Source organism: Spinacia oleracea, chromosome 3 (assembly GCF_020520425.1).
Source record: "Spinacia oleracea cultivar Varoflay chromosome 3, BTI_SOV_V1, whole genome shotgun sequence".
Classification (NCBI taxonomy): Eukaryota; Viridiplantae; Streptophyta; class Magnoliopsida; order Caryophyllales; family Amaranthaceae; genus Spinacia; species Spinacia oleracea.
The window spans coordinates 131,314,440-131,340,428 of NC_079489.1; the positions used below are offsets into that span (position 1 = coordinate 131,314,440).

Genomic DNA, 25,989 nt, shown 5'->3' on the forward strand with positions numbered 1-25,989 from the left:
GCGTGCTTTTGTTATCGATGAAACGCAACCGTTTAATCGCGTATGCATGTACAGATAGGTGCATAGCTATCTATATATTAATAATTAATCAAGTCATCATGACTATAGTAGGCCGTTTTAGCCTTTATAGTCTCTTGTAGAGAACCCATGGAATATACTAGTGTTGGGCCGACGGCCCTTCTACGTTACCAAGTACAAAAACATAAAAACAAAAATAGAATCATATGGAAACCACATTCAAACAAAAAATACTCAAATCCACATTCAAACTTCTTCCGGTCTTTAACTATGGAAACCTCTGATTCCGAGTCACATACCTCCACCGTCACGGACGGCGGAGAGAGAAATATCACCGATGACTTGATCACCGATGAAATTAAATCCTTACATGAACTCGCTCTCCGGGGATCATGGAAAACAATCCTTGAAAAAGTATCGGCGGCGCGATCGTTCTCTCAGCTGCGCTACCCTCACGAACACCTCGTCTACCTCGCCTTCAACGCCGTCGCACTATCGAAGCTCCGCCGATACTCTGACGCCCTAGAAGACATCGAATCCTCCCTCGAAGACCTCCACAGTTCATCCTACCGCTACGAATCATATCCTAATGTTTACCCTAATCGAATCGGCTCTATGATCCCTTTCACTCTCCGATGGCTTCAAGCTCTCCTCCCGTCTTTCCTCGGCCGTAGGAACGATTCCCTAGACCGTCTGTATCTTCTGCTACACTTCATCCGATCTCGTATTGACGAGGCCTCCAATGCCGAGGTTTGGCGGAGGAGAGAGAGTTTCGTTTTGTCGACAATTATCAGCCAGCATTCGAATCAGAAGGAGTTCGGTGTTTGTTATTCTTTAGTCAAAGAGATGATAAAAAAAGATGTCAATAATTTGTCGCTGATATCGAAATTAGGTTATGTGCAGCTGCAATTCGGCGATTTGGACGGTGCGAAAGTGTCGTTTCAGAAGGTTGACAATTTGATGAGAGATAAAGGGGAAGACGGGAGCGCTGAGAATCAGAATATGGTGGGAAGAAATAAAGCGTTGATTTATATGGTAGCAAAAGATTATGTTTCCGCGGTGAGGGAGTATGATGTATGTATTGATAGGGATGGTTCAGATGTTGTTGCAATTAATAATAAGGCGTTGTGTTTGATGTATTTGAGGGATTTATCTGATTCAATTAAGGTTTTGGAGAATTCACTTGAGAGGGTTCCTTCTGTGGCGCTTAATGAAACTCTTATTGTTAATCTTTGCTCCATGTATGAGTTAGCTTATGTTAATCACACTGATATTAAGAAGACGTTAAGTAATTGGATTACTCGGCTCGCCCCTGATGATTTTGATCCGTCTTGTACTCGGATTTGAGGTAATGAATTATTTTCCTTGCTTCTAATTTAACCTACATTTGAAATCAAGTTGATCAGAATTCAGGTGTTTGATTTAAAATTTGAACGTAGGTTGGAATGGTATGTTATTGTATTATATGAAGTCAATATAGTGTGAGTTAAGCTGAGTTTCTTTACATACTATGCTCTTGGCAATGCTGTGTTATTGTGCAAGATGTGTTTTTTAGATGATCATATGCTCTTGGCAGTCTTTGGCACTTGAAACCATGCTTTGTGATATTTATCTACTTCTAATTGGCTCTCCTAGCCATGAAATAACAACAAATTCGGCTAATTTGTGGAATCACCACAATCACAAACCTAACTTGGGGGTTACTTGGAGTCCGGGATCAAGTATTGTTTGCAAATCTCCTGATGTCTTGATGTTAATACCTAGTTATTTGAACTTTAGAATTTAGAGGATAAAGATCTGTAGACATAAGTGTACGGATTGAGAGCGCTCTGGCATGAAAAAAAGTGAATTTGGTTTAACGAGGTTGAATGAGGTGTTTCCAAGTAATTCCAACAGCTTAATTTCTCGTCTCAAATTGGCTATTGAGTTCCTAGAAATGGTGGGGTGAACTTACAGTTAGGCTGGCTGGCTTGGTAGATCAAGTTATTTGGATTGAAATTCTAAATCCTTGTCGATGAGACGCTGTAATTTATTTTTTATAATTTTTTTAACACTCACTTAGTGCATCACGAATACTGGGTTAGTGCTTAAGTGGATATATGCCTAACAATGCAGGCATTAGCACCAAGCACCAGAGTTAATTTCTCATTTTTGAATTCTTGGTTGTATTTTTCCTTCCTCTGCGTCTCCTGCATATTGAGAAGACATTGTGGTCTGACTTTTGTCAATCTGAACTGCCTCCGTTTCTATATGTTGTTGACAGTTACGGAGTATTATTTGCACAAATAATAAGATAAAAGAGAGAGGGATGTTGTGGTGAGTGCATGTAAGAAAAAGTTGGATTATGGTAAGAAAGTGTGTAAAGCTAAAAAGGTGAGTGGGTGTAAGAAAATGTGGATAAAGTAAGAGAGTCGGTGAAAATGTTTTGGGATAAGGTAATATAGTAAAGACAGTATGCCAAAAATGAATAAAACAAACTTGCTAACAACTTTCAAAAACGGACTTAAAACGGGACTTTTTACCGACTTTTAGAAATGGAGGTAGTATACTTCGTATTTATTACCCCTTTTTGTTCATGCTTTGTTTTATATTGGAAGTAATGACGCAAAACTTAATAGCGTTGGTGGTTGTTGGGGACTTGGGGGAAACGGGTGGTTGGAAGTAACAAGGGCGATACAATAGCATTTACCAATTAATGGGTCATTTGGGAAAACCATATGTTGGAATTAACAGGGAACTACTAGCTCTGGTGATTATGGATCATTAGGTAAAGTAATATGCTGAATTTCCTGTTCACGATAAGGTTATTTGTTACAGTATTGGATTGCATGGGAGATAAAAGTTATGGAATGTTGTTGTCGTAGCAATAAAGTGAACTTAGGAACTAAGGAAAATTCGGTACTCCTTCCATGATTTCTGCCTGTAGTCTGCCTCTCTCCTATGCGTTTCTTACTTTTTTTCTTCCACCTTGTCTTCCTTCAGCATTAAGGAATCCAAGCAATATGCTTATGTCCCAATGTAATATTCGCACTAAGGTTTTCATAGAGTTTTATCATATAAGTTGTTGTTAACTTATTTGTTATAGTTTAATAGAAAAATAGGTATGGTGGAAGATAATGGAAGAAAATTTTAATTGAATGTGAGAGGATGAGAGGCCATAACTTTTGGAAGTGAAAAGTACGAATTAATAAAATATTAATGAATCCATGCCACAAAAGGAAGTGGGTGATTAAATAGGGACGGACGGACGTAAATGAAAAGTGTGATGATTAAAGTGGGACGGAGGGAGTATTAAAAATAATAAAAGAATAATAGGAGGAAAGACAAGAGATAAGTAAAAGAAACCAGTGAAGAATTCTGTACAGGAATTTCCTTCTATAAGTAAATTTGCAACTCCGGTTAATCTCTCCCCCCCCCCCCCCCCCCACACACACACACAAAGAACCATCGTGTAAACAGCCACACTAAACTTACTCTAAGCAATGAGCTGGATCAATAGTCTGGAGTTCTCAAAGAGGTTGAGTTTTGTACTTTCTTTTGCCTTCTTTTGACTGAGAGTCCGAGACTACTAATTCATTGTGGATGTTTTTTTACATCATTTAGCTTTCTTGGTTTTAGTGCTCACTAGAAATACTCAGGGAACAATTTGATGGAAATTCTACTTAGTTTTGTGCTCCAAAAGAAGGTTAATATTGAAGGATTTTCAGAGTATTTTTTTTGCTACTTCTAGCGAAAGTTGCTTTGGGTGCGGTTACAAAGCATTGAACCATTCCCTATCTGAATTGCTGACTTCCTACTTAGCCTAAACTAAACAAAGGAAACAGTTACAAAGCATGGAACCATTCCTATCTGATTTGCTGACTTTCCCCAATAAGATTAACTATCCTGTTCTTAACATCATATTTGATGCAAAACTGGTGAAGTTCACCTCTGGTTTTGAGTATATCAAGGAAACTTAGCTAACCACAATTCTGTGTCTGGGAATCGACATCCTGTTCCACACAAACTGTTGCCAGGCAACTTGCTTTCCTGATTGCTAAGATTACCATACATCTGCTTAATAGAGTACTTAGGAGCATCCATCCACTAAGTACCATTCAGGTGAGCAGAACAGAACATGATGCATCACCCTACAAATGTATTTCATAACCCAACTAGCTGCATGAGGGGCTATGGGCTATGAACTGGTGCCAATTTTTAGACTTCACATACACAACATGTACACATTTAATGATATAACCCATACTTTTGAGCAATGGCCCAAGTTTGTTTGCCTATAGCTGCTTGATTCCACATAACCAGATTTCTGAAACCTAGACCACCATTACTCTTTAGAAGGCAAAGCTTTTCCCATGAAACTGACCCTGGTTTGCTATTAGGGATGGCAAACGGGCGGGGCGGGTGCGGGTACCCCTTCCCCCGTACCCGCCAAAAGAAATTATACCCGTTACCCGCGGCGGTTACAAATTTAATATCCATGCCCGCCTAAGCGGGTATGAACGTATATCCACATCCGCTCCACCACCCACGTGGATATACACTAGTCACTTATACCCACCTAAATACCCGCCTATTTTTGTATTAATCTGCCAATCCACAAATTAAATGAAATGTAAGAATCATTTGAAAAGGAAAAAGAAAAATGAATGGCTCCATCATCACGCTTCCACTGGAAGCTAAAATTACTAACAAAATTAGACAATTGAGAACTTCAAGGCTGAGAAAGAAAACAATTGAATCTACAAAGGGGGAAACAATTAGACAAGAGCTCTACAATCAAGTAATTAAACTACATCTGTTGTTGGTTAGATTAAGTGGGATTTATGAAGCAATGCTTCTAACTCTCCTTTCACTCTTCTTTGAAAATTAGTCAACTAGCTAGAACAAAGTATCATACATTTGAGAGTATATAGAGAGGAGTGGAGGGCGAGAACAACGATGGGGTTGTAATGGCCGGCGAAAACAAGCGAGTTTTGATTATTGAGATTTGAGAGAGAGGCAGGAAGGGCGGCGTGGAAAAAATGGAAGTGTGAGATTGTATTAGGGTTTCCTTAAGACCCTAACAGATGGGTATATATTACTGTTGGGCTTATGTGACTTATGTCTTATGGGCCGCCAAAGCCTATTATGTATTTATTTGAGCGAGTTGTCGTATTTAGGGCAGATGGATGCCGTGCGAGTAGGTGGGTATGACTTAAAATCCACCACCTACCCGCTACCCATTGCGGGTATGACTTTTTGTAGACATACCCGCCTACTACCCGCCATAGTCATATCCATACCCGCTCCAACTGGGGCGGGTACGGTGCGGAATCATATGTTCCAAACCACAAGAAGACTCTGCGAATAGCATTGATTTTCTTGAGAATGGCCTTGGGAAACAAGAAGATTTGAGCCCAATAAACACTAATGCTCATGAGCACTAAGTTGACAAGCTGAGCTCTACTAGAAAAAGACATCTTGAACTCCACATTTTGATTCTAGAGTCTAGACACCATTTTGTCAATCAAAGCATCACAGGGACCCTAGATATTTGAAAGGTAAACTCCCCTAGAAACCAGAAACAGTGATGAGATCTTTTAACTGTTGGCCTTTAATGCCACAACAGTAGATGGTAGATGGAAGACTTGTGAGTAGGGATGTCAATGGGGCGGGGCGGATGCGGATGTAGGTCCCTCCATCCCCATCCCCACCTAAAATTTCCATTCCCATCCCCGCCCCATCACCCATGGCGGGTACAAAGTTCATCCCCATCCCCGCCCCACGGGTGTAAGCTAAAATCCATCTCCGCCCCACCACCCAACTGGGTATCCATCCCCATCTTATCCCCGCTTCATACCCGTGCTAATACCCGCCTAATTTTTCTTATTTAGCAAACATTTGCCATATATACGGAGTAATGAAAGTTAACTATTGAAAAAATACATTATGACTAAAGTTAACATATATAATCGAAAATAATACTTGTCATAACAAAAAAATCCAAACAAAAAACTTAGTCTCACCTAAATTCATATTATCACCTAAAGATGCAAATAAATCCAAACTCACCCATCACTCATGGCGAGTATGAAGCGGGGCGAGTGGGAATGGGGCGGGGCGAGTGGGGATGGGGCGGGGCGGGCGGGGATGGGGCGGGTTCAACACAAAATCCACACCCGCCCCATCACCCATGGCGGGTACGATTTTTATACCCATCCCCGCCCCATCACCCGCCAAACCTACCTCCATCCCCGCCTACTTGGGGCGGATGCGGGGCGGGTCTCCCGCAAAACCCGCCCCACTGACATCCCTACTTGTGAGGGTTAACGGTCAGGAAAAAGATGAACATTTCCCTTACAAAACATCAAGAGATCATCAGCAAAGCATAGTGGTTTAACTGCAAGCTATGAAATCGGAATTAAGGGTGATCCCCAACGGTGAACATTTCCCTTGAAAAATATTCCATGCATAGGGTGAATGATCTATGTAGGCACACCATTGATAAGTATGGAGTATTGTGCTGTTGTGAGACAAGTCTTGACTAGCTGAATGAAATGAGGAGGGAAGCCCATGGAAACCATGACTTTTTCAATAAAGTCCCACTCTACAGTGTCATACGCCTTCCTAAGGTCCAATTTCATGATACAATTGGGTTTACAGTTTAATAAATGTCTTGACACACCAATACAACAACAACAACAAAGTCTTAGTCCCAAAATGATTTGGGGTCGGCTAACATGAATCGTCGTAGGAGATTGTCATTGTCACCAATCAAACCAGAAAGGAGCAGGAAGTAAAAAAGAAAAAAAATAAGGAAGAGAAAGTAGAATTAATGAAAGTAAGATAAGAGAAAAATGTATATATATATATATATTATAGAAGAAATATTGTAAGAGATAATAAAAAATAAGTAAAGTTTAAAATAAATGAATAAGTAAAATAAGTAAATTGCAAAATAGCATGTAAAATTAAAAAAATTAAAAAGAATTTTTAAAATAAAATAAAAAATAAAAAAAAATAAAAATAGAAAGAAACAGAAACAAACAGACACACTGTATAAGTATAAGAAACATATAAGAAACAGAAACATGAAAGAAACAGACACGCCAATACATTATGCATAATAGATCTGCCAGTCACAAATGGCCCTTGATTGTGAGAAATGATTGTCAGGCTTTTTGAAATACATTTGTAGATAACAGAGGAGCAAACAATGGGTCTAAAGTCACTAACTGAAGCTGGAACACTGACCTTAGGAATCAGAGTTATAGAAGTACCATTAAGCTCCTTAAGCAACTTCCAAGAAATCTGTGATTGCTAGAAACAAATCATCCTTTACCACCTCCCAAACTTTCTTGACAAAATGACTATTAAATCCATCCATTCTAGGTGCCTTGTTACTTGGAATAGCATCTATCACTCGTTTGATATCACCAAGATGGAACTAGCATAATAGTGGTTATCAGTAAGCATAGGACCTTTATTAATGATAGCAGCATACATGAGTTCTGCTTTCCATTTTGGTGCAAAAAGATCTCTGTAGAAATTCAGGAAAGCCATTGGTACCCCATTCTCACTTTTTATCCAGTTACCTTTGTCATCCTGCAGAATATGGATTTTGTTTTGTTTCCTTCTTTGTTTGATGCTCTGGTGAAAGGATTTGGAACTTTCATCTCCATGTTCAAGCCAGTGCATCTTAGCTGTTTGTTGTAAGAAATAATTGTAGTTGTCATGAGCAGTTTTATAGGTTGCAGCAATGGCTTTCTCCTCTGAGGCCAACTGGCAAGTAGGGTTAGCATGAAGCTTGTTCAACTGCCCATGAAAATGGAGCTGGTCAGCTCCACACTGTTAAAGCCTTCCCTGTTAAGAGCTGAGCTTTTATCCATTTGAGTTTCTGAGTTACCCTAAACTTTGGGCAGCCATTCACAAACTGTCTCCAATTCTTTTCCACGATAGGTATGAACTGTGGAGAGGATGTCCACATGTTGTAAAACCCAACCGCTAATACCTAGGAGCAGTTCTCCATGGCGGTATGAACTGTGGAGAGGATGTCCACATGTTGGCTACAACAAGCCTTAACTGTTGACCTTTGTTCTCACCGAAAGAAACAGAGGAGCCACCTGTTTCTGGGATAGCTTGTGGCTGAACAGCTTTCTTCACCCACATCTTCTTGGTTGCCCCACCAATCTTCTTGTTGCATTTGGATTTCTCATGGCCGATGCCATTATAGATTGAGCATGAAATCTTTCTGGTCAACTCTGATCCCTACTTCATTCATAAAGGAGATGTAATCAGGAAAAGGTTGATCAATAGTGGCTTCAACAAGCACCCTAGCAAACAACAACTTGTCTCTATGCAGGGTTGCTTGATCAACCTTGATCACAAGCATGGAGTAAAATATCGTCCGAGTCCCTATCCTTAATATCATCAAAATCAATATGAACTATGTGGGTATTATCCCTATCATTAACAATCTCATAATCATTTCTCAAATCATGAATAGGGGAGTGTTCAATCACATTGCAGTTAATAGGGGGATTAGTTTCAGACACCTTATTCCTGCCAACATCGATTGAAAATGGGTGGGGACATCACTGCCATTAATGAATGCCATTCAACCAAGCATTAAAATCATATCCCTCTGCTATTTTTATTTCAGACGATGAAGCTCAAGCAGTTGGTGTCAATATTTGATCCTCAATCAAAGTCTCAATGTCTGGGTTTTGGTCCGAGTCGTAAGAAATAGCGTCCAAATTTGTCAAGGGATCAGTGTCATCATCGTTCTTTGTGTTGTTCTTGGCCTGTTTTCTCACCGGTTTACTCACCGTCGGCATCGATTGCTTCGTGGTCGCTCCATTGGAGCTTTTCTGGGTTTGCTTGCGAGTATTTGCCATGGCGTCGAATGAAGGGAGATGTCTCTCCTTCGAATCCGCTCAAGCAGGGAAATTTTTTCCAAGGTGTTTTTTTTATTATATTGGGTTCATTGTTGAAAATCAGGCTTTGATTTCGTATATGCCGTATGCGTGCTGAAAAATGAAAATCAGAAAACACCTTTGGCCCTTGCCAGTTTGAACTACTCAAATATCTTTCCTTGCTTAGTCAAGTTCTTTAAGTTCATATAGGTTAAGCTAGATGGTGAGGTACTGAATTAGATTCTTTTGTAGTTCTGGTTGTATAGATGAGGTAGATGGATGTTATGACAATTATATGATTTCTGTTTATAAGTGGATCCATTGTCATAGATTTGCTGTTTGCAAAATTGCAAGTTATCTGACAACTATATGCTACTCCTGTATTGTCGCACTTGTAAATTTTTTTAAAGCAAGATATTCTTTTGGTGCAATGTGATTTATTTTCAGAAAGCTAAAATCATCATCTTACAGAAGCGCCTGTGTCTTGATCAGGTTTGATCATCAAGAAGTGGCAGCCATTGATACAGATCTCTCTTTTTGGCCAAGAGCTCTTTTGGATGCGTTTCATAAGTTGTATACCAAGTACAAAACTCCCCTTCTGATGGTCTCCTGTTTACATTTGCTCCCGATACAATATTGCTTTTGTCGAGTTTGGGTAGTATATACTCTGTATGTAACAAGCATTAAAGGGTCTCGAAAAAAAATAAGATGTACAGGGTTCTGTGGTTTCCATGTGACCCCTCCACAAAAGCAAGTCATGCTGTGATCAATTTTGTTCAATGTACCTTTTGAAGAAACTTAGAAGATGGGAACGGTTTGATGTACAGGCTTAGTGCTGCATCTTGTTATTTGATAATTGGAGTTCTATTTATGTAGACTTTGTAGCCTATTAATCTTTATTTTTTATTTTTGTTTTTCTGAAAAATTATGTTTTGGTGTACTGTTTGTTTAGGGACTTTGAGCTGTTGGTTTTGTTGTATACAAGTACATATATACGTTTGAGTTACTCCGTATATACTTCCTAATGTATTAAATTTGCGAAATATTGTATGACTGTATCTCTTGGTTCCAAATCGAGCACCATCTTTGGTTTGGTATATCCCCATCCAAATTTTGTAACCTCTCTTTCAGATATTGAAATTATAGCTCATCTTTTCCACTTTGTGGTTGAAAAAAACAGCGAAAAAAGGAAAAGGGGTTTGTTTGTCATATAGTATTTCCTGTTTTTGGTATATCCAACTACAGAGATTTCGTGCATCAGATTATTAGATAATCCAAACTTAGCTTCCAATCTTCCGGCATTGTAGCTTGCGTTCATAACATAGGATTATGTTGAATGTTTTGGACTTTCTTTTGCCCTTTGAAAAGTCTTTCTTCCTCACAGAGTTTTACTTGCAGGGAGATCTCACCTTCACCCAGAATTATTCTCTCCTCTATGGTACCTTACCAATAAGCCTTCCTAAAACAGCTAACTGCATCTTTTATTATTATACTACGATTCTCAGGTTTACGTCTAACAGTTTTGCAACTAATAGAGGGTGTAAAGTCTGTCATGCCCTTACTTATCCACTTTTGATCTGATTCATTAAGGGCATATTAGTATATTTGTATGGTTTTAGTTGTCTTAACTTCCTCATGCAATAGACTTTATGATTATACAACTCTCTTCAAAATGACTTGACGTATACTTCAAAAGGAGGGCATATTCTCCTTTTTGGCCTATATATATAGCAAATAATTGGTTTATCAAAGATCAGCTCGTTTCATCATCATTCAACATATTCTTAGAAGAAATAAGCTCTAAAAACCAGAACCAGAACCAGAACCAGAACCAATTAATGGCAGCTTCATATAGAAATGAAGAACGCGTACCAGAAATAGTGTTCTTCGATATAGAAACATCGGTCCCAAATAGAGCAGGACCTGGGCATGAAAGAAGGTTCTGGATATTAGAGTTCGGTGCAATGGTGATATGTCCTCTAAAGCTTGTTGAGATAGAGAGCTACTGTACCCTTATTAAACCAGGAGATCTCTCAGTTGTCGCGCTGAGGTCTACACGAACTGATGGCATTACGAGAGAGGCAGTAATGAAAGCACCAACCTTTGAGGATGTTGCTGATAAGATATATCAAGTCTTAGATGGGAGAATATGGGCTGGTCATAATATTCAGAGATTTGATTGTCTGCGGATTAAGGAAGCTTTTGCTGAGATTGGTCGTCCTGCACCTCAACCTTGTGGCATTATTGATTCTTTGGGTGTTCTTTCTGATAAATTTGGAAAAAGAGCTGGTGATATGAAGGTATGTAAACAATTTGTTTTCATGTACTCCATATTTTACAGCATCATGTATATATATGATCCCAAAATCAACACAAATTGGTGGAGTTGGTGGGGAACTCGCTTTGTGACTTGGAGGTCACATGGTCGAGCCCCATCAGCTGCGAAATGCTTGAAAGTCGCTCAAGTGTAGACCTGTGTAGCTTGGCTGAATAACCTGTGATAACTGATAGGTGCTGGTTCAGTAGAGTATCTTCTTCTTACCTAATAATTCTCCTCTTTATGTTCATTTCAGATGGCAACATTGGCCAATTACTTTGGACTCGGTCAGCAAAAGCACAGGTACTACATGTATAGCTTGATCATTCAAATTTATGATGCATGGAGACTCTCTTAAGGTCTCATTTCATAACATGTCTAGACTTTTTATAATTCTTCTTTGTTCCCTATGAAGATTCATTTCTGTTTCCTGTTCCCGTTTCGTGCAAGTGTGCAACACAGGTTTCTATTCATCTTTGACAAAGGCTAATCTGTTTTCAATTCTTAATGTATGTAATAGGAGCCTTGATGATGTACGTATGAACTTGGAGGTCCTTAAGAATTGCGCGACAGTCCTCTTCCTGGTAATTATGCTGCATGAAAAGAAAATGCAGAGTTTCTGATGATTTCTGAGTATTTAACAATGAAATTAAACTATATTTTGCAGGAGTCAAGCCTACCAAATATGTTGAGTAATAACAAGTGGAATAATGGATCTTCCACAATTACAACGAGGAGCAAAAACAATGTCGAAAACAAGAAAATGGTACCGAGTTATAACACAGAAGAACCAAATAGCAGAAAATCTCCTCCTGCAGCTTCATCATCAATTGGGTATATAAGATCTGTACCATATCCAACAAGAGCAAGTTTGAGAAAGGTTTTTCACTACTCTTTTTTTCGTGTTTTTTAAGGTTCTGTTGATTTTTCTAGATTGGTCTAACACATGCTTATAACAACACAGATGACTGAAAGAGTGAAGAATATATTGTGCAAAGCACATAGCAACCAGTCTATCAACAACTTGATCAAGCATTCTCATTCGATCCTTCGATAGTTTAACAACCCGAAAAGAAAAGGAAAGGAAAAATCAACAACTTAAGCCATTCTTCAAATTCAAGGCTTGCTTATGTTGTTCTTGTGAGGTGAAGATCACAAAATATGGTGAAATGGATACATGATTGATCACCTGTTTTTCTCTTGATTTTTTTTTGTGATTCAATTTGTAAATAATGATTCTTTGTAAATGTAAATAAAAATCTTATGCACAACTCACAACCATAATTCTACATGTATAAGTGTATATTTGTAAGATAGTAGCTGCAATCTTGTAAATCTGTAATCATGTATGAATATATGATCACTACAAGTTTTAAACCTATGTAATGTGCATAGATTAGGCCCATTAGGTGGCCCATTGAACAGTCATGGACTCATGGACTACAACTTGGGAATGGATCCTTCTTTTGTGACTAGGAAAAGTTTCTCAAATATGTCTTCTCCCATGATCATACTAATTTTCTATGCACGCGAATACGTGATGTGTACTTGCAATTTAAAAACGCAAACACAATAATATTACTTGATTAATTACATTTTGCCTTTTCTATTGATGTTTTTTTCTTAGTTTTAATATTGATTTTAGTACATATTTCTTAAAATTAATTCTCTTTTATGTTGTATATAAAACGTTTTTTTGTTTAAATTGTTTTTAAAATATAATAAAGCTACGTAGTACATAGTCAAGAGCATCCTTTATTAGAGAATGATGGATATAAGAATCCACAATGGATCATGGAAAGGTGAAAAGAACCCTACTTAGGATCTTTCTTCCCAACGACTTTCTTTTTTGATTTGGAAGACGGCTCGACCACGGCCCCTACCTGGTGGAAAGCCAATACGCGGATTCTCAATTTATTGAAGGATTCATGGTGGATGGGAGAGTTCCACCTTATAAATAGAAAGTCAATTAAGCCCAATCCGGAATGGATCGGTTAAACATTATATTAGGGCCAGGCTCTCGGTGAAGCAGAGAAGACGGTTAGGACTCGACTACTTGCTTACTTGAATGAGTAAGGTCAAATTCACTCGCCTATCGATAGATAGCAGATTGCTTCCGAGGCTTCATTTCGTTACGAAGAACTGAAATGGCCGGGCCTAGGGTTTCAAATCCTAAGGGCTATGGAAGTCAAGATCTGGGTATCGTAACACAGTCTATTTGAATCTTGGGCTTTTGAACCTTCATTTTCAGAAATTCCTGAGCGAGACTTTTTGATTTCGGGTTTCTTTACAGAACGCAAAAAGGTGGGGTTAAGTAGCGCTCACGCGCTATAGTTTTCTTGGTGGTTAATGGCTTCCCTACTGGTCCTATTCCAGCAAAAAAAAGTTTGTCAGTCTTGAACAAGCAACGGGTAAAGTTTGAGGTTTTCCTAAATTCATTTTTTAGAACGAGAAAGAAGAAGATAATTTTATAATAAAGCACAACCAATCTTTTTGCCACTTGTTATTACCATTCATGTTTTGTTTACTTTTCCACTTCTGACCAGTTTGTGAACTAAGTGTTCCCTGCTGGATTTTTGATCTGGGTGCCATTTTAGATAGCCAACAACTATCAACACCTCTCAACTGAGTGACTAGTTTTACCACAAGCAGTACAAAGTTCACCATCATTACTGATGTCAGTAGAATCTGATTCAGTTTTGACATGTTTAAGAATATCTCTTTGGTGTTCTTTAGTCTGAACACATGAGCATGCAGTTTCTGCTGTTGGAAGGGGTGTCATCATCAAAAGTTGACTTCTTTGTGATGCATACTCATCATCCAAACCATTCAAAAACTGGAAAAGTTTTTGTTCTTCTTTTTGTTGTTTGAAATCCTTATGAAATGCTTCTATTTCTTTGTTATAAGTAGTGAAACTAGGAAGACCATTTAGTGCTTCTAGATCTTCTCATATTACCGTCATGGAAGTAAAATACTCATTAACAAGCATGCCATTTTGTTTGCATTCATATATAGCTGCCAAGACAGTTTATACTTCCTAGATCCACTCAACACAGAAAACATTGCTTCTAATGATACCCACATTTCTCTTGGAGTGCTTAAGAACACAATAGACTTCTTAACAGAATCAGAGAAAATAATCTAGGAAACTACCATATCATTGCAGGTATCTCACATCTCTTGCTCACTATCCTTTGAATCTCTAACTACAATTCCTTCACAAAAATCAATTTCCTCTTCAAAGAACGTGTAATCTCCATTAATCTTTTCCAAGATTTGTAATCTGATGTGCTTGTCAGTTTTCTAACATTTGTAGGGCTTGTATCCTCAGATGGATGCAAACATAGTGGACTACTGAAGCTAGAGGTGGCCATAATGAATTAAAGTTTCAGTCTTTTGTGAAGGAATATAAAGTTTCAGATTCAGAAACTGTAGCTTTATGTTATAATCTCTTGAATATCTGTGTGTTTAATGTGTTTGAGTGATTGGAATGTTGAATATAGTAACCTCTACCAATTTTTTGTTATCTCAGAACCGGTGCTCTGATACCATGAACACTTTTGTAAAAAAAAAATCAAACAAAGAGTAAAGGAGAGAAGCAGAGGCAGAGAAGCTTTGTTATTGTTTCATTAATTTTTCTTCAATCACATTGATCATAAAAACAACCAGTGTATATATATGGCGGCTGCTCAATCACACCAACCCAACTTACATTCATGACCTAAAACACTTCACACAAAATTATGTAGGATCTTAGGATGATTATGTCACATGGTAATCATGTGATACAATTCCACTTGCATGGACCCGGTCCACCATAAGATTACCATGGACCAAGGTAATTAGGTAATTTTAACAGTGAGTAAATTATATTAACTGTAGTTCTGTAAAGTAACTATATCTCCAGAATAATAACTATGAACATAGTAATGATAAGAGTAACTATTTTATCCAAAGAGTAACTATATCATATAGAAAAGTAATTTTAACTGTAAAACAATTACTACTATATATTCATTCTTGCAGAAAAAAAGAGTAAATTATAGAAACTATAGGTTCTGTAAAGTAACTATATTTTCAGAATAGTAACTATGAAATAAATAATAATAATATAGTAATTTCGATGAGAACAATTATTCTATCCAAAGATTAACTATATTATATAGAAAAATAACTTTAGCTGTAAAACAATTACTATATTATAAAAATAAACAATATGATATAGATGGTTTAGAGGTCATATAGTATTTTTTTATTATATATCACATAATTACTGAAATATAAAAGAGTAACTATATCAAAAGTAACAGTAATTATAACTCTTGAACAATAATAAAGAAAACATTAACTACTTGGTTAGTTGTTTTAGCTACGACATTCTAATTCTTTGCATCTATAAATAAACCATGTTAAACTCAAATGTTTTTTGAACTAAAAAATACTAATCGACACGTTCACGTGGACCACGTCTCTTTTTTCCACCAACACATCATGTCCTTCCTCTACCACGTTCTTGGTTTCCATTGTTGTCAGGATTTTCTTCTTCTCCTCCTGCTTTTGTTTTCCTTGCAGAATTTATTCTTTGCACGATTTCAATTCTGGATGCATAATCTCTTGTATTTCTGAATCAATAATATTTAAACTAAGTTAATAATTTAACATTTAAATATGAAAAAATAACATAGTAACTATGTAAAACGTGTAGTTTCTATTATGCATCATATAGTAACTCTTACAATTAACGATGGTAAAATACTTGCAGAATTGCATATATAGTTATTGTTATTGTTATAGTCATATAGTTACTGTCAAAATAATATAGTCACTTTTATTAATAATAACATGGAGTACAAAGAAAGATCATAAAATGAACATAATGATAAGATAATAACTATTAAAAATATATAGTTACTATTATACATGATATAGTAACTCTTAATATTAATGATAGTCATATACGAGCAAGGTTGTAGATATAGTTATTGTTATGATCATATAGTTGTTGTGATCATAACATAGTAACTCTTATTACTAATAACATGGAATACAACAAAGAACATGAAAAGAACATTATAATATACATAAAAAACTATACCAAACATATAGTTACTATAATACAAGATATAATACCTATAAATATTATTGATGGTCATTTAGTCACAGAGTTGCAGACATAGTTGATGTGATAATAATATAGTAACTCTATCCATAATACATTAACTATATCATTAAAAATATAGAATAACATAAAAATATGCACATAACATAATAAACTAACATAGTACCTATTTCAAAAATATAGTAACTATATAAAACGTACAATAACTATTAAAGAAAATAAACATATGGTAACAAGTCATGATAAAATAAACATAATATCTATTTCAAACATATAGTAACTATATAAATAATATAGTAACTATTGAAGAAAATAAACATATGGTAACACATCATGATAAAATAAACATAGTACCTATTTCAAACATATAGTAACTAATATAATAATATAGTAACTATTGTACACATATAGCTAGTAACCATTATAATCACACAACAACTAGCTTAACAAATAGTGATTATTATTATAATATAGTAACTATTGTACAAATATAGTAACCATTATAATTATATAGTCACTATCTAAGAAGCAGACAAAAATATACTCGAAATAACATATTACATAATGTAATCGTATAGTAACTATTATTTATCAAAAAGTCACTATAAACTGTTCTTAACATAGTAACTATCTTAAACACATAGTTATTATTTTAAATTTATAATAACTTTCTAAAAAATATAGTAACTATTTTAAACACATAGTTACTGTTTTAAAGTTATAGTAACTTTTTAAAAAATATAGTTACTCTAAAAACTACTACTAACATAAACACAATGAATATTCCAATGATTATTAAAAACATTATTTCGCAACATAAATTAAAGGTAACTATATCATTTATATACTAACTATATGAAACACTAACCCTAATTTCACCCAAACAACAAACACTATTTCTACCTCTTGTGCTTTGCTCCATCAATTCTTAAAGTTCACAGCCTTTGTCTCTTTTTTCCTAAACTTAAGGCATTATTTCTTCTTATACAAATGATATTGTAAAGTATTTTTGGAGATTCGTCACTAGATAGTGCAACTTTAGGACCTGGAATAACATGTGATTGATACTTCGTATTATTTTCTTTTACAAATATCAAATATATAGTAACTATATGAACCATATAGTAACTATATAAAACATATAGTGACTATTATTAAAATATAGTAACTATTGAACACATATAGTAACCATTATAATCATATAGTCACTATCTAAGAAGCGGACAAATACATACTCTAAATAACATAGTACATAATGTAATCGTATAGTAACTATTATTTATCAGAAAGTCACTATAAACTGTTCATAACATAATAACTATCTTAAACACATAGTTACTGTTTTAAACTTATAATAACTTTCTAAAAAATATTGTGACTATTTTAAACACATAGTTACTGTTTTAAAGTTATAGTAACTTTTAAAAAAAGTATAGTTACTCTAAAAACTACTACTAACATAAACACAACGAACATTCCAGTGACTATTAAAAACACTAATTCGCAACATAAATTAAAGGTGACTATATCATTTATATACTAACTATGTGAAACACTAACCCTAATTTCAACAAAACAACAAACATTTCGAATCACTCAACAAAATAATAACTATTGTACACATATAGTAACTGTTGTACACATATAGTAACCATTAAAATGATATAGTAACTATTGTACACATATAGTAACCATTAAAATTACATAGTACCTCTTCAAACCATATAGTTACTGTATTACTCATATAGTTACTATTTAAAATCGTGAAGTCACTGATCAAATTCGCGAAGTGAAAACGATACTTCGGTAAAACACAAACATTAATTTCTTCAAAACAACAAATATTTTCAATTTTAAATAAAAATAGACTTAAAATTCTTTAAAAAACAATAAACCGAAATGTGATCTCTAAAAATTCTTGTGAAGATTTGTAGGCGAGCTCAAATTCTTCGATTCGATTTCGGCAACGATGAACCTCCTTCTTGATCTACTACTTCCTCCAATTTTTCCTCATCAAATAGATCCAATCATAAGAATTATAAGATAATTACGAAAAAAATCGAACAAAATCTAGAAATTTGGGCTAAATTTTGAAAAGCATAGAGAGAAAATGAAGAGAGAGAAAATGAAAGAGAATGAACAGAATGTAGATCTGAAATTTTGAAAAATAAAAAAGTTTAAAACGTATATAAAGTGGGCTAGACACAAATCGCATTAAAACTCTTCAAAACACATAATAACTCTTTAAAACACATAGTTACTGTAATACGCATATAGTTACTATTTAAAATTACAAAATAACTGTCACGTGACAGTTACATATGTTACCCATAAAAATTACTCCGTTGTCCTGATCCACGCTAAGTTAGCATGGACCAGGTTTATATTAGTGTAAATACATGTGATAACTAAGAGTAAAACAATAAAAACAATAAAGTTACCATACTAAATAACAAGTTACTAGACCATTAACGGAGTTAAGTGGTTTAAAGGGGGTTGCTAGAAAACACGATGGGAATCAGGAAGTGATTGGTTGTAAGTAGAAGATGGGAGATGCAGTGGGGTTACGTTGGGGTAGCCGGGGAAAGCAAACGAGTGAGTGAGACATAGAAATTGTACATTAGCCACTCGCTTGCTTTCATGGACCCGCTTCACTCCCTTTACTCCACTCTTCCAGCATACACCACACACTTCCACCATTTTTACAATTCCATTTCCGGCTTTATTATACAAGACGATCACGACCACGACAAATTTAAGCCTAGTTCTTTCTTGACTCTAGTTTTCGTCTTTTATTATTTTTAATTGGGAGTATGTAATTAATTTTCATTTCATTTTCCCCGACCCCCCCTTATACTCCTCTGATCGACATACAACTATACAAGCACAAGATGTTGGTTGGTATGAGATAGAAAATGTATACTCTCTTCGTTTTATAATATTCGCAATGTGTAGATCAGACACACACCATTTTAAGAAAAGGATTGAATATTTAAAGAAATTAATAAATTACGTTGCAAGTGGATTAATAAGATATTCTTTTATTGTTTTACAAGGACAGTGAAACTTTTACTTTTGTTGGTATGAGAGCGGAGTTTCGCGGTTACCATTTCTTTTTATTGTTGTATACAACTTACTAAATATTTTTGGGATCATTCGAGAGGGAGAAATTGCGGGTACTAGCAATAGTCGTTACCTCAAACGTAGTTTTATACTACCCGTCTGATGGATCGTTCTTCCTGAGCTCCGAGTCCAATTTCTTTCAGAATATTAAATTATTGAATTAGTATTACAACGATAAATAATCTAAAATCAATATTTTATAAATAATAAATTTATAAGTAATGAATTTATAATTAACGAATTTTTATAAAAAGTATAATTTTCGAATTTTATTTAAATATTATTATTAAACGAAATTTTAATCGAAATATATTTATAAATTTCATAAATCGATTTACATAAAAAATATTATATAAATTCGATTTTGCTAAAGCAAGCTAGCAATTTATTTTAGTAAAATCGATAATTAAACCTGAAAATAATGAATCATTTTATTAGTAAATAATTATATAATAAGAATTATTAATCATAAAAATGATAACTTAGAAAATCTGAAAATATAATTTGCTTTTTAACTCACCAAAAGGCCCAAATGAGATATAGCCCAACTTATTATGTGTTTAAGGAGAATCAATTAAGTTTCAAATTGAAACTTAATTGATTTTGGTTTTCTGAGCAGGCAGGGAGGGCACGAAGCTGGGGGAGCACGAAGGAAGGAGGAGAGGAGGGAGGGCGGTTGAGCTGGGCGACGCAGCCACGCGAACCCGCGCCGGAGGCGACGGTGGTGGTGGTTGTCTTGCGGCGGAAAAACGACGGGAGAGAGGGAGGGGAGCACGAACAGGGAAATAACAAGGGGGAGTTTGAGGGGTGCTTTGGGGTGGTTCTGGGAGGAGGCAGTGGGGGCTCGCCGGGAAATTTGGGACGGCGGAGCTTGGTTCACCGATTGGTGAGGGTGACGGGGTGTGGTGGTTGCGGTGTGGTGGCGCAGCTAGGGAAACGAGGAAAAAGGGAGGCAGGGGAGGGCAGAGGAGTTGCGACGAAGGAGGAGGAGAGCAGGGGAAAGTACGGTGGGGCGTGGTGGTGTTTTTGGGTGGACATGTTGCTGGTGGTGATGGTGGTGTGGTGGTTGTGGCCCTGGTGGCTCGGCGAAGGAGAGAAGAGAGGAGTAGGGAGTTGCGTGGGATGAGAGGGCAGGGAAGTTTGGTGGGGTGCTGCGGTGGCCGACGGAGGTTAGGGTGGTGTTAGGTGGTCGAGTATGGGTGGTTGGACGGAGGTGGCAGTGGTGGTGATCGGTGGTTGCAGTGGTGGTGGACGGTGGTTATTGGTGGTGGTTTGGTGGTTCGAATCACAGAAAAACAAGAGAAATAAAAATTGAAATTTGATTTTGTTTTTGGTTAGAATTCCCTTGGGCATATATGGTTGATTTGTAGAGAAAAATAGAGAGAATGAGAAGGAAAATTTGCTTGGGGCTCAAGGTTGAATGTAGACTGAATTTAGGGAAGAAGGGAAGTCAAAAAGTGGAATTGCATGGCAAGCTCCATGCTTGCCAAGTACACTGGCATTTACACGACAAAAAAAGAAGAGAAAGTGAAGTTTGCTTAGGGTTATTTTGGTAATTTCACTTAGTTAGGCTAAATTTCAGAAAATTGGTTTCTATTTTCAGCAATTGATAAAAATAAAAATGTTTAATTAGAACTAAGTTTTTAAATAATTCTTTATTAAATATCGTTAACGAAAAATAAATTTAGTTTCTGAATAAAATAAGAACGTTAAATAATTAATTTAGTTTCCGAATAAAATAAATTTAGAAATCTGAAAATAATTAAAATTTAAAAAAAGTTCGTTAAGCTCGTAAATATGAAAATTAAATTATAAACTGAAAAATAGATCGTGTAGCAATATTAAAAATTCAAGCGAAATAAAACTTCGTTAATTAAAATAAAGTTCAAATTTAGGATTTAAAACGATTTTAAGCTAAATAAAAATAATTAAGCATAATTAATCGAGTTTTAAAAATTCGGGTATTACAGAAATAATTAAATAAGTTTAGTCTTTTACCAATGTTGTAAGTATTTAAAAACGAGCAACTCCCGACTATTCTGGTCTTCTGGAGCGGAGGAAGTGTAGAAACAAGAAAATTTGATGTGCGTCAATTAATTATCATCACTAATTTGCATGGTTGTCCGTTTCTTGTTATGCATGCACACAAAAATGACATCAGTGGTGGAGTTGTGGTTCAACACGTTACTACTTACGAGTCATAACCTCATAAAAACACCAACATTGCAACTGTTACTATACAATCACGGTCGTTTCCTTTCTGTTTATGGTTTTTTTTTATGAGAACTTCAGGTGAATCTATCTATCTATCTATCTATCCATAATCCATATATAGTGCTCCAACTGCCGCATATGTATTTCGTTACACAATTGCATTTTTGCACGTACTCCGTATTACACAATCGCATTTTTGTATATCACTTTAGCGTTGTTGTATTGTAATCAATAAAATCATTTTTACGGTGTTGTTTTTACAGTTGATGCATCATTTTTTTTACTATTGTAATCAATAAAATCATTTGCTTTAGTGTGGTTGTAGAGTTGGCAAATAGTTTGATCCTTATGAATATGATTACAATCCATCAAAATCAAAGTGACCCAATAAAACGGGATATCACAGGATCCATTTTTAGTTTGACTGTTAACGGTCCAAGGTTTAAGTCATGGGTCTGATTCTGGTACCATATTAAATACGGACTTGAGTCGTACCCGTCATCAAGAGAGATAATCCATTTAACAAGTCCAAAGATGTTCCACCTGAAAAATATGGCATTAAAATGAGTAGTCTCCTAACCTTATAACTGATTAACTCACTTATTTTTCACCAATATCAGACATTCATATTTGTTGTTAGGGGATAATCCCTCCGTTTCGAAATAATGGAGACATTTTACCTTTTCGCGCTTGCCAATGTAAATTAATGTTTTGACATTAATATCTCTAATTTTCGTTAAAAATTATAAAAGTTGATATTTCGAAAATACATATTGAGACGAATCAAATAAGACCTCACACGACTATGTATTTCCTTAACCATAAATCACAAATGATAGTGAAATTAAAATTTGGAAATAGTGTCAAAAGCCAAAGTGTTCCTTTTATTTCAAAACAGAAATAGTATGTTACTTCAACCTGTCTTTATCACATTAAAAAAAATAAAAAAAATAAAAAATTGGTGGTGTACGGGTAGCCCTACCGGTATGCCGGTAGGACAACCCATAACAACTGTATCATAGACATATACTCACAAGAAGCACCAAAGGTGCAGTCGGCATCCAGGGTTTACAATCCCAGTCGGCATTGCTCTGACATCATCTACCTATCAGAGCCGAAAGGGAGGATCCGGAACCAACGGGTAATAACCCGGGTCCTCCGTACAAATAACCCGTCTATATATACGGACCCCCATCAATGCCAAAGGTACGCAATTCCAGCCCTATCATTCTTATAAGCATTTATTACAGAGCTACCAGCATAATCTGACTTAAGCATCGGAGGGGTAATTCTCGGATCACCCCCGAGGCTAGTTAACGGTTTCACTGTGCAGGATCCAGTCAGCAATCTCAGTCGGGAGTCAGTCATCCCTTTCCTGTTCCAAGTCCGCTACCGGAACAATTGGCTCAGTCAGCAATGTGGCAAGATACGACAAAACGAAATAAAAGGTTGAGCACATTGGCTCAGTCAGCAATGTGGCAAGATACGACAAAACGAAATAAAAGGTTGAGCACATTGGCTCAGTCAGCAATGTTGCAAGATACGATATAAATCGAAGGTTGAGCACATTGGCTCAGTCAGCAATGATGCAAGATACGATATAAACTAAATCGAAGGTTGAGCACATTGGCTCAGTCAGCGATGATGCAAGATACGATATAAACTAAATCGAAGGTTGAGCACATTGGCTCAGTCAGCAATGATGCGAGATACGATATAAACTAAATCGAAGGTTGAGCACATTGGCTCAGTCAGCAATGATGCGAGATACGATATAAATTAAATCGAAGGTTGAGCACGTTGGCTCAGTCAGCAATGATGCAAGATACGATAAAAATTAAAATCGAAAGTTGAGCACATTGGCTCAGTCAGCAGTGATGCAAGATACGATATAAATGAAATCTAAGGGTGAGCACATTGGCTCAGTCAGCAACGAGGCAAAATACGACATAAACATATGCAAAGGTTGAACACATTGGCCCAGTCGACAAAGAGGAAAGATGCAATATATAATAAAATCGAAGGCAAGAAGACGCCACTAAGTGACAAATTGAATAAAATAAAAACAAGCGGATAATCCATCAAGTGCATCACATAGATGTTAAACAAACACAGGGACGACAGCCACCACCCAAAAATAACTAAATGCGGAGTGAGTAGCTGCTAAAAGGCACAAACATACGCCTCAGACGGCGCAGTCAAGACGAAAATAACGTTCTTGAAACAGTTAATACACGGCAAAAGACAAAGTGCCACAAACAGCTAAGAGGTACCAAAAAAGGAAATTGTTTATAAATTACATCTGCTAAATGATATTCAAAAGCTACCAACAGACATTAACAAGTATGAGGCCGGAAAAAACTGTTGGAAGAACCACAGGAAGAGCCTGGTGATAACTGCCAAGACCGTCAAGCTGAGCCGTCTGCATCACTCCAGTAAGCAGACTCAGGAATCTCCCTGTCGGGCAGAAGGCGAGGGTCAGCGTTTTGAATGACGATGTCTGGGAAGGTCTGGGTCTCCATGCCAGTCGGATCAACATGGCCACCCTCTTCATAGGATCCCTCCACCTTACCCCAGGCAGCCTCAGTCAGCGTCAAGGCTTTGACGGCACAACGATGGGCTGCAGTCCACCCACCATTGTAGCGCCCCTTCATTTCCTCGCAGTATAAGTCAGACTTCATAAATTTCTGCACAGCCTTCAGCGCCACAGCCTTGCGATCATCCTTAGCAGCTTTTTCAGCATCCTGAGCCGCCTGCAGCGCCGCATCCAGCTTAATCTACAGCTCAGCCGTCTTCTGCTCTTCGGCCGTCAACTTGGCTGGAAGAAGCTCTAGTTCAACCTTCCTCTTGCCTGCGGCAATAACATCCAGCTCAAGTCTCGCAATCTCCTTCCGGCAGTCACCTTCAGTCTTGACCGATTCAGCAAGGTCAGTCTGAAGCTTCTCTTTCTCAGCTTGCGATCGTTTTAAACGACGCTGATAGCTCCGATAGCACTCCACAAGCTCGGTAGCAGATTGCGTCACCTGAAAGAAAAAATCGCTCAGAGCCGAAAATAAAAGCAAGTATAAAAAACAAGCAACTCAAAGAGGGAAGTAAAATACCGAGTACAGGTCATGCATCAACTGTGCAGCCGGCGTCTCAATCTCCTGGGGTATACCGTCGGCGGGTGTAACAACTTGGCGCAGAGACCGATAGCCCAGTGTACCTCCGTCTTTGGGACGGTAAAAAAGGATAGCCTCGCCCCTCAGAACATCACTCTGCGGCTGCCAGTGCTCTTCAGCATGACCGGGAGCAACAGCTAGACCGGCAAGTATGCCCTTGGTCCAAGTATGCATTCTATGTTAAGTCTAATAAAAGCGGTTCAGTATTAATTAACAAGTTAATAATTCAGTGAGATCAAGTGAGCTGAATGCCTAGCTAGAGGCCGCTTCAGTTCAAGTGGAATTAATGATATTAATCCACAGCTTACTCTTGACTGAACCCGTAGGGTCACACAAATAGTACGTAAACGGATCAAGTATTTAATGGCATTAAATACTCCATCTATGGATATTCGGAATCGACGGATCTTGGTTTCAGTGGGAGCTGAGATCGTCACAGGCAAGAAATGAATACTCCGGAAACGATGATATTGCCGGAAACGGAAATATGGATCGTATCGGAAATATAAATATTATCCAAGTCGTAGATGTTGCCGGAAACGGAAACATGGTACGTATCGGAAAATATTATCGGAAATGGAAATATTGCCAGAATCGGAAATATTGCCAGAAACGGAAATATTGTCAGAATCGGAAATATTATCGGAATCGGAAAATAATTCCGGAAACGGAAATATTAAATATTTGTTCGAAACGGAAATTGATTCCGGAATCGGAAATATTAAATATTGTTCGTATCGGAAATGAATTCCGGAATCGGGAATTTAATCGGAAGCGTATCGTACGAATTAGCATCGGACGAGGCCCGCTAGACGAAGGCCCAGCACGAAGCCAGGCCGTCGCCCAGCAAGCCAACGCACACCAGCGCACGCCAAGCCTCGACCAGGCCCAGCGCAAGGCCAGGCCCAGCCAAGGCCTTGGGCGCGCGCGCGGAGCACAGCAGTGGGCCGAGCGCTGTGCGCCTAGCGTGGGCCGCAAGGCTTGCGCGGGTGTACGGTGCTCGTGCAATGCTTGTGCGGGAATCCTGAAGCAATCGGGATTCGAAGTGTGATTAAATCCTAAAACTATTAGATAATGATTATATTAGAGTCCTAGTAGGGTTATAATTAAATAAATTAGTATCCTAATAGGATTCCAAAACCC

General features: G+C 37.0%; 2 protein-coding genes and 1 long non-coding RNA gene across 5 annotated transcripts; 2 read left to right on the forward strand and 1 right to left on the reverse strand.

Annotated features, from left to right (window-relative positions):
• The first annotated feature begins 205 nt into the window (after positions 1–205).
• Positions 206–9,970, forward strand: LOC110778394 (uncharacterized). 3 transcript variants are annotated; one of them, XM_021982952.2, is made up of 2 exons: positions 206–1,366; positions 9,360–9,970. In XM_021982952.2, exon 1 carries the CDS (start codon positions 289–291, stop codon positions 1,363–1,365), a length of 1,077 nt encoding a protein of 358 aa, XP_021838644.1. In that variant the 5' UTR covers positions 206–288; the 3' UTR covers position 1,366; positions 9,360–9,970. The 3 variants fall into 3 exon arrangements, with proteins under 3 accessions (XP_021838644.1, XP_021838645.1, XP_021838643.1); XM_021982953.2 differs by having other exon boundaries at positions 9,384–9,970; XM_021982951.2 differs by having other exon boundaries at positions 208–1,366; positions 9,405–9,970.
• Positions 9,971–10,654: 684 nt separating this feature from the next.
• On the forward strand, positions 10,655–12,720 carry LOC110778396 (protein NEN4). Its single transcript, XM_021982954.2, has 5 exons — positions 10,655–11,212; positions 11,486–11,532; positions 11,750–11,813; positions 11,897–12,109; positions 12,194–12,720. The coding sequence occupies exons 1-5, from the start codon at positions 10,751–10,753 to the stop codon at positions 12,284–12,286; spliced, it is 879 nt and encodes a 292-aa protein (XP_021838646.1). The 5' UTR covers positions 10,655–10,750; the 3' UTR covers positions 12,287–12,720.
• A 2,839-nt stretch (positions 12,721–15,559) lies between these two features.
• Positions 15,560–20,876, reverse strand: LOC130470523 (uncharacterized). Its single transcript, XR_008931057.1, has 3 exons — positions 19,992–20,876; positions 19,545–19,607; positions 15,560–15,851 (listed from the first exon to the last, which is right to left on the reverse strand). It is a non-coding gene; the product is annotated as an uncharacterized lncRNA (long non-coding RNA).
• Between the last annotated feature and the right edge of the window lie 5,113 nt (positions 20,877–25,989).

Coding starts and splice junctions, on each gene's coding strand:
- LOC110778394 (XM_021982952.2), top strand. CDS start 289: ATGGAAACCTCTGATTCCGAGTCACATACCTCCACCGTCACGGACGGC.
- LOC110778396 (XM_021982954.2), top strand. CDS start 10,751: ATGGCAGCTTCATATAGAAATGAAGAACGCGTACCAGAAATAGTGTTC. Junction 11,213..11,485: donor AAAGAGCTGGTGATATGAAG/GTATGTAAACAA, acceptor TGTTCATTTCAG/ATGGCAACATTGGCCAATTA. Junction 11,814..11,896: donor GCGCGACAGTCCTCTTCCTG/GTAATTATGCTG, acceptor TATATTTTGCAG/GAGTCAAGCCTACCAAATAT.